Source organism: Hyaena hyaena, unplaced genomic scaffold (assembly GCF_003009895.1).
Source record: "Hyaena hyaena isolate Hyena2069 unplaced genomic scaffold, ASM300989v1 scaffold_306, whole genome shotgun sequence".
In the NCBI taxonomy this organism is placed as follows: domain Eukaryota; kingdom Metazoa; phylum Chordata; class Mammalia; order Carnivora; family Hyaenidae; genus Hyaena; species Hyaena hyaena.
Window position 1 is genome coordinate 68,816 of NW_024080935.1, and position 18,352 is coordinate 87,167.

Consider the following 18,352-nt stretch of genomic DNA (forward strand, 5'->3'; position numbering starts at 1 on the left):
GCACAGCAGGAGGGGCCTGGATGAAGGAGGGAGGGTCCACAAATGCCTCTCCCCCAGAGAGGAATGGCAGGGACAGCTGGGAGACCCTGCACCCTCTCCCAGGGCACCGCGCCCACCCTCCACCTGTGACCCTCAGCAGACTCCCCTCATTCACCCCTGCAAGCCCAGCTCCCACCTCAGTTCTGGGCAGAGACTGCTGACCCCGTCCTGAGAGGCCACACGTCACGAGACTGATTGCAGCCCGCTTCAAATCCCAGCTCTGGCACTTGCCAGCTGTGTGACCTTAGGTCCCTTTACCCCTCTGTGCCTTGATTCTGCATCTATAAAATGGGGACACAATAGTACCTGCCACCCACTGGGGTGCTATGGAATTCACTGAGTCATGCTTAGAGCAGATAGAAGAGTGTTTAGCACGTACGTCTTCTGCAGTCATTCATACAGTTATTAGATTCCTAGTATCTCAAGTGCCGTCTCCTAAGCCAATCACTAAACCAATCACCCTAAACGCATCATTACCGAGCTTTAGAGTTCACATCAGGAGCAGACGAAATGGACTCATAAACACAAATCGAGGTACTGGTACCATGCCCAGCCCACTCCCTGGGTTATCAAAGCGTGACTTCCCAGGACGCTGATGGCTCAGGGCTCTCCCACCTGGGTGGGGACCGAGGCCACTGGCCCAGACAGGCTCAGTGCCTTGCCAGACGCCACACAGCAGCGAAGCCACAGGACTGGAACAAAACCCACGCACTCAGCTCGAGGCTCCTGCCAGCCCCTTGCTCCTTCTGCAGCACCCTGCAGCCCTGAGGCGTAGGAGACAAAGGCGGGTGGGCCCCTGGGCTCTAACCCCTCCTGTCCCTGACTGCAGGTTCTGGGGACACTGGCCACCACAGAATTTCAGCGCCGCTGCTGCTGGGCAACTTGCAGCAGGCTGTGCAGAGATCTATCTATGTGCTCTGAGCTCTGTGTGGGGAAGGCACCAAAAAAAAAAAAAAAGAAATGAGAACAGCCCAGCTAAGCTGAAATGCTCTCCTCAGAGAGGAAGGGAAATAAAATTTGATGAACCTCTGCATAATGTTCAAGTTATGAACGTGTAAAGTGATATTCTGCACATATGCCAGGACCCATTCATCTGCCCCCATGTTGCTGGGGCCGGAGCTGTGAGGGACCATCCCATCCAGGGCACCGGCAAACGGTAACTTCTTGCTGACGGGGTACTGTCTTCTGACTCCGCAAAAACAGGGCTGCCCTTGGGTGCCCCAGGCCCTCCCACAGCCAAGATGCAGTGTTAATAGGGTGTTTTTAGACATTGGGTGGTCTGTATGGCTGCTATAAATGCTTCCTGAGTGCCTATTGTGGGTCCCGGTCTATGCTAGTCACTGCCACCTTCCTAGTGAGCGTGCTCCATCCACAGCCATGGGCAAGGCGGCCCTGTAGGCCGAGTTAGTCTGACCACCCCCCCCCGGCCCGGCCCCAGCTGAGGGGCCCCAGGACTGGACAGCTGGCCTGGGACTTTGGCGTGGGGGTGCTGGGAAGCTGAATCTGCCTGACAATCGTAAAGCTTGAGCTGAAAGAGCATGAGGCACAGCCAGGCTTGAAGTCTCCCAAGAGAAGAATTCAGTTTATGACCCGAAGAAAAAACCAATTTAATAAGCACCTACTAGGAGCCTGGCCTACTTGTAGGTGCTCAGAATACAGTGGGGAATGTGACAGCGAAGGCTTTCTGCCGCGGAGCTCACAAGCCTGCAAACTATCCAACAGACAAACAGAATAAGGTCAGATTGTGTAGGTGCTCTGAAAAAAACAGTGACTAGAACAGGGTGCGTGGGGCAAATTTAGACCGAGTGATTAAAGAAGGTCTCTCTGAGCAGGCGACATTCAAGCTGAGGTCTGAGTGACCCACCAGGCGAGTCTTCCAGGCAAGGGCGCAGCCAGTGCAAAGGCCCCTAAGAGGGGGTGGGCTTGCAGTGCTCGAGGGACAGAAAGGAGACCCACGTGGCACAGGAGAGAGTGAGAGAGAGGTCCATGCGTGGCCTCTAGCATGCGACTTCTAGGCTTGAAGCCCCTCCACCACCTCACAGAGTCCAGCTCCTTGATGCTGCCCAGCCCCACAGCCTCCTTCCCCCTTTTCCTCCTGAGCGTCCGGCATCACTCCTGACAACCTTTCAGTTCCCTGCCCCTGAGAGGCGTTGTTGCACATCCAGTCAGCTCTCCTAGAAGCAAACCCTGTGGTAAGGATTTGGGTAACATGTAGTTTCTTAAGGAAGTGGTCCCAGGAAATATGCTAACTTTCTGCCTGTCTGTCCTCCACTCCATTATTCATTATTCATTATTCACCATCCATCCATCCATCCATCCGTGCATCATCCATCCACCCATCCATTCATCCATCCATCTATGCATCCATCTACCCATCCATCCATCCACCTATGCATGCATCCACCCACCCATCCAACCACCCACGCATCTATCCATCCATGTATCCATCCACCCATCCATCCACCCGCCCATCCATCCACCCATCCATCCACCCACCCCATCCATGTATCCACCCATCCATCCATCCATCCACCCATCTATCCACCCATCCATATATACATACATACACCGAACCATCCATCCATTCATCTGTGCATTCACACACTCACCATCTACTGTTCCTTTCTCTATTCCCAACTGGACTCTGAGGACTCAAGTGGTCAGATGCATTCCTTGACCTTGAGGACCTTATTCCAACATACTAGGGTCCACACTCTGCCTCACCCAGACTGTCCCTTGTACCCTATAACTGCCCAGGGATGCTTCTGTCAGAGCACTCACTCCAGTTTCTGACTGGAGCCCTGTGGCCACTGAGGCCGAACCCCAGGCTTTGGATTCTCAATGGTGGCCAGAGGCAACCCCATGTGCACTGACCTCTCCCGGAAGTACTTGATGGCCTCAGGGTCTATGAAGGTCGGCTCCTCTCGGTAGCCCTGCTCAAAGACCTTGCGCTTGTGCCGGAACTCAATGACCGTCTTGGTGTAGGAGTTGAGTGTGGTGACAGAGGCTGCCATGCAGCAGGTAAAGGAGCCCCACGCCAGGCTGCCGAGAGAGGAGGAGAGAGGTGCCACAGTGAGGGTGGGCAGGAGACAGGAAACCCCCACCCAGCAGACAAGCATTCACCCTGCACAGCCGCCCCCTCTGGGCCAGACCTGAGCAGGTGCTGCCATAGAGCAGAACAGGATCTGGTCCCTACCCCACTCACAGTCTGTACCCTGTGGCACAGACATGACAGAGGTCATCACTGGGAGGCAAGAAAAGGGCAAGGAGTGCCCTCCAAGGGGGCCAGCCTCAGGGAAGGTCACCAGAACAGAACTGTGCTTATGTCACACAGGGTCTTGGAGGATAAGTGAGTGTCTGCCAGGGGGAAAGGCATTCCAGGAAGAGGGAAGGGTATGTGCAAAGGTGCGGGGGCATGAGGCAGTAGAGAACAGTCCTCAGGCTGCAGGAGGTTTGGGATGCTGGAGTGAGAGAGTGTGATTAGTTGGAGCCGATGATAGAAAAGTAGATGGGGGAAGACACCCTAAAAGCTGGGTTCCATGGGGGTTAAATTACCTCTGTTCATGTATGACTTTGGGCAAGATGCTTAACGTCTCTGCCTCTTATTCCTCATATCCGTTCAATGGACATAACAGCACTACCTCACGGCGTTGTTATGAGAATCAAAGGAGAGAAGCCATTAAAAACATCTTAGAACAGTGCCTCGTGCATACAGTAGGCACTCAAAAACAGCTTGCTGTCATCACTACCATTGCTATTTTCAACATTCTTACTACCCACTTCCATCTGACTTCATTTCCAAACTCTCCCTCTGAGAGATGAAGTTATAATGACCTGCGTGGCTTTCTGCTCCACGCTTCCTCCAAGCAGAGCTGGGGACTCTTGGCAATGCTCACCTGATGTGTACATTGAGCCAGCTGGAGCTGGAGAATCTGTCTGAGCCACAGCTGGAAAGGAGGGAAGGGCAGCATGGGACTAGGGGACCAGCAGGCCAGAGACCGCTGGTCTCTGACCCAGTGTCTGTTCTAGAAATGGCCTCTCACCACCAGGAGTGGGTACCTGCCTGGTTCTACTGGTCTGGTCTCCCTGTCTCTGCTCCCCAGTCTCTCCCCTGACGACTGGTTTCCTCCAAATCAAGGGTTCAGCTTTGTTGCCCTGTCCCAGAGCATCCCATCTCCCATTCTGCCCACCACCCATTGGGTCTCTCCACATGACCAGCATGCATTCCTCAAGGTCAGACCACCTCCCACACCCACTGCTCTTCTCTTTTTCTGCCCCTGGCCATCCAGAAGAAAAGCAAGGGGAAGTGTGAGGATTCAGCCTTTCTCCCGAGGATCCCCTATCATCACCTATACCTTATCACCAAAACCGTTCATGGAGTCCTTATTCTTTCATGATAAGAGCTAATTTAGATCTCCCAGAAGCTCTGAGTGGCTGCAATAGACAGCTATGGGGTCCACTTGGCTCCTCTTAGAACTGCCTTGTCCACAAAAGAGTCCAGTAGGCGACCCCACACCCCTGCTCATAGATGACTGGATGAGGGCTGAACATCTGACAAAAGCTGGTCCAATCAGATACTCTTCTCCTCTGAGCAATGAAACTCAAGACTGGTTCAATGTGGGGTATGTGTTTAACTAGAGAGGTGGAAATTAGGAACATGAGCATGGCCAATAAGAAGCAGGCTTTTTCTGGGATTCCATGAGAATACACAGGTTCGTTTTGCCTGATCGGCATCCATTCTGTTAAGGGACCAGTGCTCCCCTCCTCTCAGGCCACATGGTTTGTATAGAGCTGGCCTCACCCGCAACCTTTAGGGGTGATCACATGGCTAACACCTGGCCAATGAGAGCGTCGCTTCTGTCTGGTTCACATTGATGGGCATGTGATACCCAAGCCCGGCTAATGAGACTCAATCCCAGGACTCTTGCTCAAGCTGTTGGAAAACAGGGCTTGTCTTTCTCCTGGGGAACCACACTGGTGGGATTTGAGCCTGGAGCTGCTGGGGACCACCTTGCCACTCATGAGCTGCCTCAGAGCAGAGCCATGAAAGGGAGCTAGATCCTTGAGCTGAAGCCATTATCCCTGACTTTTCAGTGAGGGGTGCCCAAATTCCTTTATCAGATTTTCCCCTTAAGCCAACTTGAATTGGGTTTCTGTCATTGGAAACCCAAGTTCTTATACAATCACTTTTTATACATTCCCTTCTTTTACATAGCTTAGTTCTAAAGTGAATTTCTAGTCTTATCTAGGACCAGGTCCAACTGCCAACTCTGATCACTCAACCAGAGGAGGAGTATCTCTCTCTATCACATACCCCCTATCGTCTCAGCCCTCACCACACCCTGTAATTCTCCTGTAGCTTTTTTCCCCTATTATTTATTATTCTTTGTTTTTAAATGAAACTTTCTATTTTGAGATAATTATAGATTCACATGCAGTTGTAAGAAATCACGCAGAGAGATCCACATACCCTTTAACCAGTTTCCTCAATGGTCACATATCTTGCAAACATAGTACGTGACCAGCAAGCATATTGACTTTGATACAATTGAGATACAGAACATTTCCATCCATCACCACGGTGACCCCTCCTGCTGCCATTGTATGGCCACACCCACTCCCCTCCCAACTTCTAGCAGCCAGCAATCAGTTCTTCATTTCTATAATCTTGTCATTTTAAGAATGTTATATAAATGGAATCACACAGCATGTACTTTGGGGATTGGCTCTTTGTACTCCATGTGATTCTCTGGAGAGTCATTCCCGGTGTTATATGTGTCAACCATTTGTTCCTTGATATTGCCGAGTTTTTCCACATCTGCACCAGCATTTCATGTTGTCACTTTTTTTTTTTTTTTAGTGATTCTGATAGATGTGTAGTAACACCTCATTGTGGTTTCCATTTGCATTTTCCTAATGGCTAATGGTGATGAACATCTTTTCAGTTGCTTACTTGCCATCTGTTTATCCTCTTTGGCAAAAGATCTATTCATGTTTTCCTGCCCACTTTCTAATAGGGTTGTTTTGCTGTTGTTGCTGTTTACTGTTGAGTTTTGAGTGTTTTAATGTATTCTAGCTACTAGTCCTTTGTCAGAGAGGAGGCTAACAAATATTTTCTTCCTCTGTAACTTGTCTTTTCAACCTTTTACCAAGGTCTGTCCCAGAGCAAAGATGTTTAACTTTGCTAAAATCCAATGTGTCAAATGTTCCCTTTATGCTTTTGATCCAGTTGATATCAAATCTAAGACCTCTTTGCCTAGGTCTAGCTAGATGCCAAAGATTTTCTATTTTCTCTTCTAAAAACTTTATAGTTTTACAGTGTATATGTAGGTCTGTGATCCATTTTGAGTTAATTTTTAAATAAGGCATGGAGTGTAGTTCAAGAGTGATTTTTTTTTTCCAGCACAATTATTGAAAAGGATACTTCCCTCCCTCCACCGAATGGAATTGCATCTTTGTCAAATATCAGTGAGGCCTATTTCTGGGTTCCTTATTCCATACCATTGATCTGTGTGTCTACCCTCCACCAATACCACACAATCTAGATTTACTGTAACGGTATATTAAGTCTTGAAATTGGGTAGATGGATTCTTTGCACTTTTCGTCTTTTTCAAGCTTATTTTAGCTGTTCTATGTCCTTTGCCTTTCCTAATAAATTTTAAAATAGTCTTATCTATACCTACAAGAACTGTTGCTGAGCCTTTCATAGGAACTGCACAAAACCTGTATACCAACTCGAGGAGAACTGGTATACCCCAAACATGCTAGATAGCTCCTTTATTTAGATCTTCTCTGATTTCTGTCCCGGGCATTTTGTGGTTTACAGCATGGAAGGCCTACAAATGTTTTGTTAGATTTATGAAGCAGAAGCAGTCACTGTTTTCAACACAAATGGTACTGTATTTTTAGTTTTGTTGTCCAGCTGTTCAATGCTAGTTTACAGTAATGTCATTGATTTTTGCATTTTTTTTTTTGTATCCTGAAACTATACTGAACTTATACATTAGGTCTAGGCATTTTTTTTTTTTTTTTTGGTAGCTGTCTTGGACTTTTCTACATAGCCAATCATGGCACCTGCAGACAAGTCTGGTTTATTTCTTCCTTTCTAATCTGTATGCCTTTTATTTAGTTTTCATGCTTTATCGCACTAGGAAGAACTTCCAGCACTGTGCTGAGGAAGAGTGGGACTCCCAGTGTTAGGGGGAAAACGTTCAGTCATGTTCCTGCCTGCTGGGGGAGAGGTCCAGGCTCCCCATGTGATCTCCAGTGCCACTTGGGAAGGGCTGGGGTTTGTTCCTTTTCCAGCAAAGTGACAGTCTCAGCTCCCTACTCGGGCACCACCAGAGCAGGTGACAGAGCATGCAGTTAGGTGCCTCCGTACAGCCTGGTGAGGGGACTCTAACCTTGGCATGACTGCAGGTCAAACCACAGTTTGTTGGGGTTGTTGCTTTTTGCTGTGAGGTATCACCATACAGAGCAGTTATGGCTAAACTTTCTGTCTTGGCAGGCTGCCCTTTTCCTGGTCTTTGGCTATAGAGAGATGTGATGTGTGTGTGTGTGTGCGCGCGCGTGCGTGTACAAGTGCCTTTTCGCATTGCTGGATTGCTGACTTCCTCATGTGCAAATCGGGATGCGCTAGCCAAAAAGCACTCAGCAATATGCTCTCAGTCCCTGTCTCCTGTCTACCTTCTAGCATCCTCTCATGCTGCTGTATGTGTAATGTTGCAGGAGTATAGTTGTACTTAGCAGGAGGAATAGGGAGAAGGATGTCTATTCCATCTCCCCAGAAGCAGTAGTCTCTCCACCCCCGCCCTAGAACATCAGCTTCGTGAAAACAGGAGTTTTGTTTAGCTCACTGCCATATCTTCAGCACCAAGGACAGTGCCTGGCACATAGGTGCTCAAGAAATATTTGTAGACTGAATAACTAGAGATTGAAACAGATATAAAAATACTGCTCTGCTTTTAATGTAGGTGAGGGGCTCAGGGCTGCATCCTCTCTGCCACGCCTCACCCTAATACCCCTCTGGGCCCTCACGCAGGGCACTGATTGAAAACCTCGGGGCTGGGACACTTCCTGCTGTTTGCCGCATGCGCTTCTGAGCCAGTGCACCCCTGAGCTGGTGCTGTGAGGTACGTGGGTGGTTGGCCTGGTTTTTGGAGCCAAGAGCAGCATGGACACTGTGGGGAGGAAAGGGGAGGGTGACAGGGTGGACAGAGTGGCTGTGCCAGTCCTCTGGGACCTGCAGGGACGGGGGTAGCAGGGGAATGCTGGGGGCAGATTCAGAGATGCAATGTATAGCACCAGGCCCTCCTCTGTGGGAAGACTGTTAGCTGACCACTGAGGGAGGTAGCCCTAGTCCTCTTTCAGGCCAGATGGGCAGTCACTGTGCAGCACAGGACACAAATGCCCAGGTCAGGCCACGCTCAGTGCCCCAGAGCTGACGGGGCCAGGAGCTGATGATGGCAGGCTCTGGGAGCCCAGGTAGTCCAGCCACGGCCAGAAGGCATCCTTGGGCAGTCACACCTCTCCTTCCCCTCCCTGGTCTTAAATGAAAGGAGGCAAGGGCCACCTGCCTTGGGGGACATGAGAGAGAACGAGAGCTTCCTGTTGAGCACACAGCCTCTCAGCAGGGACACCAGCAAACACATCCTTCCCAGTGGCTCTTTGGGGCCAAGGTTCTTCTACCACCATGACAGCAGAACCCCCCACCCCTAAGGGGTCCACCCGCTGAAATGCCAGCTAAGGCCGCCAGAGAGGGCAGGACAGCCGAGGGTCCCGAGGGAGAGGGAAGAGGCTAGCCTGCCGTTTCCACAGGGTTGTGGAGACCGGAAGGGAGCAAGGGGGAAGAAGGGAGGAGGGTAGCAGTGAGGCCATCACACTTCACACAGATGGGGTCCCAGAAGCAAACAGAGAGGCACCAACCCCCTGGGACCTAGCTGGACTTGCTGTCTTGCTGTGTGACCTGTGCCAAATTGCTTAACCTCTCTAGGCTTCTAGCTCTTATAAAGACTACAACTCGGTGACGCTCTCCTACCCTCAGTCTGCAGACTGAATGCTCAGGACTGGGGTTTCACGGTGTGTGTTGTGGTAGGAGGGGCCTCTTTCCTATCTTTCTCCACTTTGACCAAATTGAAAACAGAAGCACAGACTGACAGACTGACAAGCCTCCCACTTTTCCACCGTCTCCAGGAAAACAGACATGCTGGCATCCCATGCAGGGGCCACAAACTCACATTCCTACAGTCAGCTGGACAGTGAGGTGAGGAAAACATAAGGCAAGAGGGAGTGGTGGGGACAGGGGTGAACCGGAGAGCATGTGCCCCATCTACAGGGACAGCCACCGCTCACCTTCAGCCCCCTGCGGCCATGTGGCAATGCCACTTAGGCAAGGACATGGCCTCTAACTGTCAAGAGAAGCCCAAAACTTGGCATTTTATGTAAGGTGTTTACCTTTTTGGATGTTAAGAGCGAATACAACAGTTCTGGAACATCGTGGTGGGCCACACAAAACGTCTATGGGCTGGGTTCAGCCCCTGGGCTAATTGCGTGACCAGACAGCTCGGGGAGCTGAGACACAGAGCTGGAAAACACCCAAACAGGCTGGGAGGGCTCATGGGTCTCTGGGCTCAGGGTAAGGATGGGGTTCCAGAGCTTTGTCAGGGCCAGAGCAGGAAGCTGGGCAGTGTCAGGAAGTCACGTCCAGGGCTGGATGCTAACAGAACGCTAACGTCTTGGGAGTGAATGAGGGCGGCGCATCCAGGGCGAGTGGAGGCCAGAGAACGGACGGCAAGGGGCAGCTTGCATACCACAGGGTGTCATCCGCATAGACCTTTGGGGTACATGCCTCCCAGCCAGTGAGAGCTGCATTTCCAAAGGCTCAATGTCATTATCGCCATTTATAATCACCACCACTTATGAGTGCTTACTATGTGCCAAACACTTTAAGAGCCTGGCCCTGCATAGTCCCTACAGCAACCCTATGCAGCATGCCTTCGCTACTCTAGAGATTCACTGAGAGGCTGGGTTGCCTGCCTTTCATAGAGACACGCGTGGAGCACATCCTCTGTGCCAAGCACCTCTGAGCACTATTTCACATAGTCCTCACTGTAGCCCCTTCCTAAGAATGCCCCCCATCGGCAGCCTCACCTCCTGGGGTTTATGTTTTGTGTGGGGAGGGGGCCCTTCTCCTTCAATCTGGCCCATCATTTGCTCTTGACCAACAGACACAGCAGAAGTGAAAGTGTGACTTCTGAGGCAAGGTCACAAAACATACTTGCCACTCCTGCTCAGATCTCTTGGAATGCTTACTCCCCGCAGGAGCCCGGCCACCGAGCTGGAGGAGCTGGTCCCACTGACAGCTTGGCTGAGCCCCCAGCCAGCACCCACAGCCAGCGCTGGGAGGGGCTGGCTTGCACCCCCAGCCCAGCCACGCCCCAGATGACTCCAGGACCGGCCAGCATCCCACTGAAGCCCAGGCAACCCACTAAACCATAAGAGACAATAACACATTTTTACTTTGAGCCACTAAATTTCAGTGTGATGTGTTATAAATCAACAAAAAACCAACAGACTGCTTGTAAGAGCCCATGAGTAGAGACTTGGGCCATCTCCGCATTTTACAGCTGAGGAAACTGAGGCACAGGGAGGCAGAGTGACCTGGTGAGAGTCCACAGCAGGTGAGGGTCAGAGTGGGGATCTACTCCCAACCTCTCTGAGCCCAGAGGCCGCCCTCCACCCACCCCTCCACAGTGCTCACCCACCGTAGCCCAGCAGTGCCCATCAGCAAGGTGTGAAAGAGGCTGTGTGACTCTCAGCTGGAAGCTTCACCTTCCTGTGCAGGTGTCCCTCCCAGAAGCCAGTGGCCCAACACCAGCTGGGCATCTCTGATCCTCGGCCTCCCCAGTCCCGGAGGCCAGTCCTGCCCTGCTGGGCAGGGAGACAGAGGGGGATGCTGTCTGGCCTCCCCGCTGATCTCCTCTCTGGTGCCTGGGTTGGGGATGGGGGAGGTGCTGGGGCCAGAATTTTGACAAATGGCCTCACACATATTAAACAAGAGAAATGACACTGCGCAGCCCTGGCAAGGCCCCAAAAGCAAGGGATGAAAAATGGGGTTGATCCATCTTGCAGGCCTTGGTGACAAGAAGAAATGGATCAGCCTTAATAGGGACCGCACGTTGGGCCCCGGCCTTAAATAAGTCAAATGAGAATGAGGCCAGCCCCAAAGGAACAGGAGCAGGGCAGGAGGCCAGCTTCCAGCAAAAGGAAGGTTCCCATGGCCGACACCAGCAGGCTCTGTTCTCGACACTGAGAGCCGGGGTGGAATACCAGGGGCTTCTAGAATCTTACTGTGCCTTAAGGCTGTGGGGCTCTGGGTGAGTGACCCGACCTTTCCAAGCCTCAGGTTTCACACATGCACATGGGGGGTTTCAGGTGTTAAATTTCATATTGAAATCGGTAGTATTAGAAGGGCTGGTGTTCAAGAGCACGTACTGTGTATCAAACAGTGTGCTATGCACATCCATGAAGTGTCTATGTATTTCCCCGTTCTCGGAGAGGCAGAAAACAGAGGTGGGGAGTGTGGGCTCTGAGGCCAGACTGCCTGGGTTCAAATCCCAGTTCTGCCACTCAGTGGCCAGAGACCCTGGCCAGGTTACTTGAGTGCCCTGTGCCTCAGTTTCCTCTCCACGAAGTAGCCATCACACAGCACTGCTGCGATGATGACGTACCAGGCCTCCATCCACGGCACGAACTGTACACGCATGCTCACACTCAACAGCGTTCATACCTTTCCTTTGCCCCCTTCTCTGGCTCAGGTGACTACCTTCCAAGACCAAGAGCTTAGGCGAGAACTGCTAGAGGCAGGGAAGTGTAGGGGAAAGGGAGCACCAGAGCCTTAGCTGGTTTCCCTGCGATCCTTCCACTTAAAAGGGATCAGGGATGGTGTAGGAGGGTCAAGGTCCCTTTAAGGGACACGCCTTTACAAAGCAGGAACCAGAGAGTGGGAAGGAGTGAAATTAATAAGAGTCCCCACTGGTCCGAAAGGGGGTCTTTCTTAGGGTCCTTCCTACTCTATTCTGACCATCTTCCTCCAAAGTCCCTGTGCCTCCTGTGCCCCCTGCTCAGCGAACCATCTTAGTCCCTCCTCCACATTGTGCCTGATCACATTCCTCCCAGAGGACCCTCCCTGCCAGAAGCTGGGTCAGCGACCCCTCCTCTGTGCTCCCATAGCAGTCTGTGAACCCCCCAAATCCATGTTATAGCTTGTTTACTTGTCTCATTCACCTGTCCTGACACTGTCTTTGCCACAGCTGTGCAGCCAGCACCTAGGAGAGTGGCTGTCCCCGAAGAAGCAATCGGCAAATGCACGTAAAATGACTGAGTGGATAAATGGTCCCCAGCCACCAGAAGCAAGCCTGCGTACCCCATGGAATGGACAACTGTGGTTGCTGTCTTTCCAACACGCGTTCCTTCTTCTGATAACCCCGCCTCACCCCTAATTTTCCACCGGGGAGGCTCCTCCTCTCTCTGTCCAAGGGGTTGATTGGGTGGGGCCATTCCCTCCCCCTGGACCTTGTGACTCAGGTCAGACCAATCAGGGCAGTCTCGGCTTCTCAGGGTCTAAATCATCAGTCATGGGATGCACACATGACTTAAGCTAATCCAATGAGAGCCATAACCAGGATCTTGGCTGGAAATCTTGGAAAGAAGCCCCATCTCTCTGCTGGTATTGCTACCTTTGTAAGACGGAAGCCTAGAGCTAGGCATGGTGGCCATCTTTGCTTAGGGAAAAGCTGCTTGTGAATGAAGCCAGCCCCAAGGGAGCAGAGACAGGCATGGGGGTCGGGGAGAATGCCTAAGCTCCTGATGAATCACCTGACTACCTGGGTCCGCTGTGCCTGGAGCAGACACTGCGGTAACGCATCCAGCATCTGTCCCACTCATTCACCGCTGGAGAGGTCTCGGCTCTTGCCTCACTAGAGAGGTAAGTGTGGACACAGGGAGCCAATAAGCTCGTGACCTTCCCTCAGCTGTGGTGATGACTCATGAGAGAGAAAATGACCTGAGTTGGGACCATTTGAGGGAGGCTCAGGACTTCGGTCACTGTTGGAGAAAGAGAAACCCTACTTTTCCCTGTATGTGAAGGAAGAAGCGCCAGGAGGGAGCCCCCTCACGGCCAGGAGGAGAACGCACCCAGGGGCAGGGTTAACATGTGCAGATGACCGTAGGGGGAACAGTCAACCTTGAGGGCATCAGAGACACTGGTTCAAATGTGCCCTGAAGTCCAAGACAGAGCTGCACTTTGGACTTAGAGGAACCAATGCATTTCCATTTTGCTGGGACTGATGTGGATGGATTTTTCCATCATGACCCGAGCCCCCCTGGCTCACCCACCTGGACTTCTCTGTCACCCAAACCAACACACACCTCTTGTTCACTTGGCTTGGGAGTCTACTGATTCTGCCTTGCTTTTGCACACATAACCTATCAGGCCTCTCAGGCTCCCCCACCCCCACCCCCCGCCACTCATCAGCTTCCATCTCCACCTTCCAGAGCAGCCCGTGTGCCAGGGGTCGGCCAACTTTGTCTGTAAAGGGCCAGGCAGTGAATCTGGTAGGCTCTGTGGGCCATTCAGCGTCCATGACAGCCACTCAGCTCTGCCCCTGCAGCGTGAAGGTGGCCACAAGGCAACGCGTAAATGAGGAGAGTGGGTCTGTCCCAATAAAATTTTATTTATGGACGCTGAAATTTAAATTCCACATGTTTTTCACCCATCACAAGATGTTATTTTTCTTTTGATTGGTTTTTAAGCATCTAAACATGTGAAAACCATCCTTAGGTTGAGGGCTGCGTAGAAACAGGTGGTGGGCCAGACGTGGCCCATGGATCATAGTTTGCCAACCCCAGGTTTAGGGTCTCCAAGTCCCTGTGGACTCTGGGCTACCCTTGCCTTCTTCTGCCCTTCCTCCCTTACCCGGGCCGAGCTGCTGAACTCCCAGCATGCGTGGAGGCTCTGGTGTCTGAAGGCCAAAGGCCACTTACCAGAAGGACCATCCGTAGTCCCAGGAGTGGGGTCTCCAGTCTTCAGGGCCAAGGCTCACGGTGACCTGGAACACCTGTGTGTACATCATGTGGGCTACCATTCCCAGGAGGCCTGAGGGAGGAGCAGAACAAGGGGTCAGGAAGCAAGGTGGGGGCTCTGTCCACCTGTGTCCTGTGGGCCTGTCAGTGCTGGGGGACAGCTTGGGAGGGGACGAGTCGCTGGCAGGACCAGAGCAGGGAAGCCAGACGGTGGTGCTTTTCTAAGCCAGCCACGGAGCTTGAGTTTGAGCAAGAGGGAGAAGGGCAGGCATGGAGAAATTAAATAAGGGAGACACAGAGTCCGATATGCACAGATGGGCAAACTTTTTCTTTTTTTTTTTTTTTTAAGTTTATTTATTTATTTTGAGAGACACAGAGACATCGCAAGTGGGGGACAGGCAGTGAGAGAGGGAGAGAATCCCAAGCAGGCTCTGCACTGTCATCTCGGAGCCTGACGTGGGGCTTGAACTCACAAAGCCGTGAGGTCATGACCTGAGCCGAAACCAAGAGTCAGATGCTTAACCGATGGAACCACCCGGGAGACCCAAACATTTTGTTAAGTATCCGGTAAGTAGATATTTTAGGCTCTGTGGTCCATGCAGTCTCTGTTGGAACTACTTCTCTACTGTTGTAGCACAAAAGAACCATAGATGATAAATATATGAATGGATGAGTATGGCTGTGTACCAATAAAACTTTATTTACAAAAACAGGCATTAAGCCAGATTTAGCCCATGGGCTATAGTTTGCTGATACCTGTGTTAGGAGGTCATTTGGGAGAAGCAGCCTAGAGGGAATTTTTCAAACTTCAGGTCTTGATTCACTAGACTAGTGGGTCATGAAATCACCTTCATCGATTGTCACAGTTGGTTGCCAGAGTTAGAAACAACAACGACAAGAACGGAATGGAATGGAATGCAACAGAATGGAATAGAAATATCTGATACCATCACATGCAGCAGGAGTGAATATTGTTTTGTAAGACTTTTCAGTTCTATCCATGTGTATGTGTGTGCAGTGGCTGAAAGATGATATGGTTTCTTCTGTGGCTCATGGTCAAAAATCTTTGAACCCACTGGCTGAGGACCTTGAATTCCAAGGGATCTGAGTGGGAATTGTCTCCCACCACATTTTCATCACACAGCACTGGGCAAAGCATCACTCTCTGAGCTTCAAATCCTAGAATCTGAAGATGAGGACTGTGACAGGTAAGGCGAAAAGTAAGTCAAATGAGGCAAGGCAGCCTTGTTTCGGTGCCTAGTGGCAAGTAATCGTTATAGCTACCAGGATTGTTATAGACCAGGAGACATTTCTGTGTGGACTGTGGCATCTGGAGCCCTCAGGAACCAAACCTTAAGACAGAGTAATACACTGCTGATGAGGAGGGAAGGGGTAGATAACAAGAAGAAAGGAAAACAATCATGCTTGTGCACCTGCCATGTGCCAAGCACTTTGTATTATTACTTCTTTGTATTATTACTTCTTAATTTTCATAACCACCCTCTGAAGTATCATGAAGTACCACGATCAGGACAATGGACCGCTGTTCAGGCTGCCTACTGCACATCTCCATAGAGCTCTGTTCACAATACCATCTACGTGCATGCCCCTCCCCAGAGTGGAAGCAGAACGATGTCTACAAGGCTGTATATGGTAGCCCTGAATACGATTATTCCGTTTCACAGAGGAGGAAATAGAAGCCTGGAGTGGGAAAGTATGTTCAAGGTCACAAAGGAAGTAAATGGCATCGTTGTGACTGGTGTCCAGGGCCCAATGCCCTCAACTCCAGGGCTCTTCCCATGCTGCCCTGTGCATGTCTACCCTCCCCTGGTTGCCCCACCACCCTCTCTCTTCAAGAAGAGGGGGCGTAAGAAAAGATGGAGATAAGGAGTGGAGCGATGGAGATTTAGTAAAGATGGAAGTAAAGAGGGAGTGGGACTCTGTGTCCTGGAGCCATGCGTGGGGGATGGGGGGAGGAGGCCATCCCACATTCTCGTAGGGTGAAGATAAACGTTTCACAACTGGTTCTCCAGAGGAAAAAGAAAAGCCCTGATTTTGTAGCATCTGCCAGGTTCGGTGGTGGAACTATAGCCACCATAGTTCTATGAACTAACGTCAAGCCACCGATGTGAGGTCATGGAAAACAGAGCAGAGGAGAGGTGTGCCTAGCTGGCACCAGCCTCACTCCAGTCACTGGACCCCTGGCCCAAAGGGACCAGGGACTCTGCAGTTGTCTGCAGCTCTGAGCCCAGGTCAGCCCTTCACGGACACTTCTCCCTCTTCCCTGACTGCAGATGAGGGCTGGGGGGAGCTCTTGAGTCAGGAAATCCTGGGGAGGAAATCCGGGCACCATGACACCTGCTCAGGCCGCCTCCAAAAGCCCAGCCTCCCCGAGGCTGTCTCTGCCAGGCCCCAGCACACCCTACACCGCATCCTCACGGTGTGCCCTGGCAGGCACCACAGAACTGTGCTGGACTCTCCCATCCATCCAACAGCACCCTCTCTGGTCCTCTCTGCCTTGGCTCAGTCTGTTGGAAGGAGGCGAACGGTGATCCATATGGATATCTTTTTTCTTTACTTGACACAGTTCTGGGTGAACTTGCCAAGAGGTACCTGACTGAGACAGCTTATTCTTTGGAACTGATGCATACAATTCCTTAATAATGAAGTACCATGTTTTCTTTACCCAGTCAATGGATGGCACTAGGCTTTTTCCCCCCTGGTTTTGGGTCTACAGGCAATGCTGCAATGAACACCTTTCTACAAGTCTTTTTGTGGATACAAGCAAATATTGCTCCGGACGGAATAATGAGAATTGCTGGGTCATAAAGCATATGCGTTTTAAATCTGAGTCGATGTCAGGGAAGGGCTCTCCTGCGTGGAAGCCCTATCCTGTGCTTCTGCCAGTTGTCTGGGAATACTTACCTCAATCTCCACCAACCCCGGAGATCCCAGAACATGAAAAACTGTGCCCATCACATGAAGCAGAATGACACCTCAACACTGTTGTAAATTTTATATTTCCCTCATACCAGTGAGCTTGGTGTTTTTCACGTGTTTATTGACCATTCCTACCTCTGTCTAGACAGTGCCTGTCTGTATCCTTTGTCAATTTTTTTTTTTTAAAAAAATGTCCCCTTATGAGTTGGTAGGAATTCTTTATGTATTCTGAATACTAATCCTTCCTGTCCTGTTGACTGCCTGAGAGTTCACTGCTCTGTCTTTTCCCATATGCCAAACATCTTTTTGTTTTTTAATTAATAGACTTTACTTGGTAGAGCAGGTTTAGGGACATAGAAAAGCAAGGGAAAATCACAGAGAGTTTTCACGTGTCCCCAATTGCCACCGCCACAACCTCCTGTATGATTAACGCCTTGCATAGTGCGGTATGTTGGTTACAATTGATGAGCGAATGATGATCCATTATTAGTAACCAAATCCTTAGTTTACATCAGGGTTCACTCTTCATGTTGCACATTCTATGGGCTTTGGTAAACGTCTAGTGACAGGTGGCCACCATTACTGTGTCGAATCGTTTCATAACCTTAAAAATCCCCCATGCTCCACCTTTTTCTCCCTCCCTCCCTCTCTGCCTCCCTGCACCTCTGGCGACCACTGATCTGTCTGCAGGCTCCATAGGTGTTTCCCTTTTCCAGAAGGTCATATCGTTGGAATCACATAGTATATAGCCTTCTCGGACTGACTTCTCTCACTTAGCAATATGCATTTAAGGTTCCTCCACGTCTCTTCATGGCTTTTTCATGCTGAATAATGTTCCATCATCTGGACACATCACAGATCATTCACCTGTGGTCTGTCTCCCTGTGGAAGGACACCTTGGTTGCCTCCAAGTTTTGGCAATTATGAATAAAGCTGCTCTTGTCATACATTTTGATATTTGATATAGTCGAATTTACCCATCTTTTCCTTTGCAGTTTTCACGTGCTATGTCTACCTTTTGGAAAAGAAATGCCCATAAATGCATTGTCCTATATTTTTATATTAAGTCACCTGAATTAATCTTGGTGAATGGTGTGAGTAAAGGATCAAGGTTAAGTGTTTTTAATGAGTAGCTAATTGTCTTGAATCCTTATAGAATGACCTGTCCTTTCCCCCACTGATTTTAAATGACACTACATTCCAAGCCCCACCTGTACCTGAGTGTTTCCTGATGTCGCTCTATTTGACTGATCTGCCTCAGTTCTTATGTCAATGCCACACTCTTTTACC

General features: G+C 50.5%; 1 protein-coding gene across 5 annotated transcripts in view; it reads right to left on the minus strand.

Moving 5' to 3' along the window:
* GSG1L (GSG1 like) overlaps nucleotides 1–18,352 on the minus strand; it is a 204,653-nt gene that overhangs the window by 23,392 nt on the left and 162,909 nt on the right. For all 5 annotated transcript variants that reach the window (XM_039247843.1, XM_039247842.1, XM_039247841.1 and 2 more), the window contains 2 exons: nucleotides 14,084–14,195; nucleotides 2,914–3,081 (listed from right to left, as the gene is read on the minus strand). In XM_039247843.1, coding sequence (XP_039103774.1) covers nucleotides 2,914–3,081; nucleotides 14,084–14,195 — 280 coding nt within the window. The remainder of the gene's footprint in view (nucleotides 1–2,913; nucleotides 3,082–14,083; nucleotides 14,196–18,352) is intronic.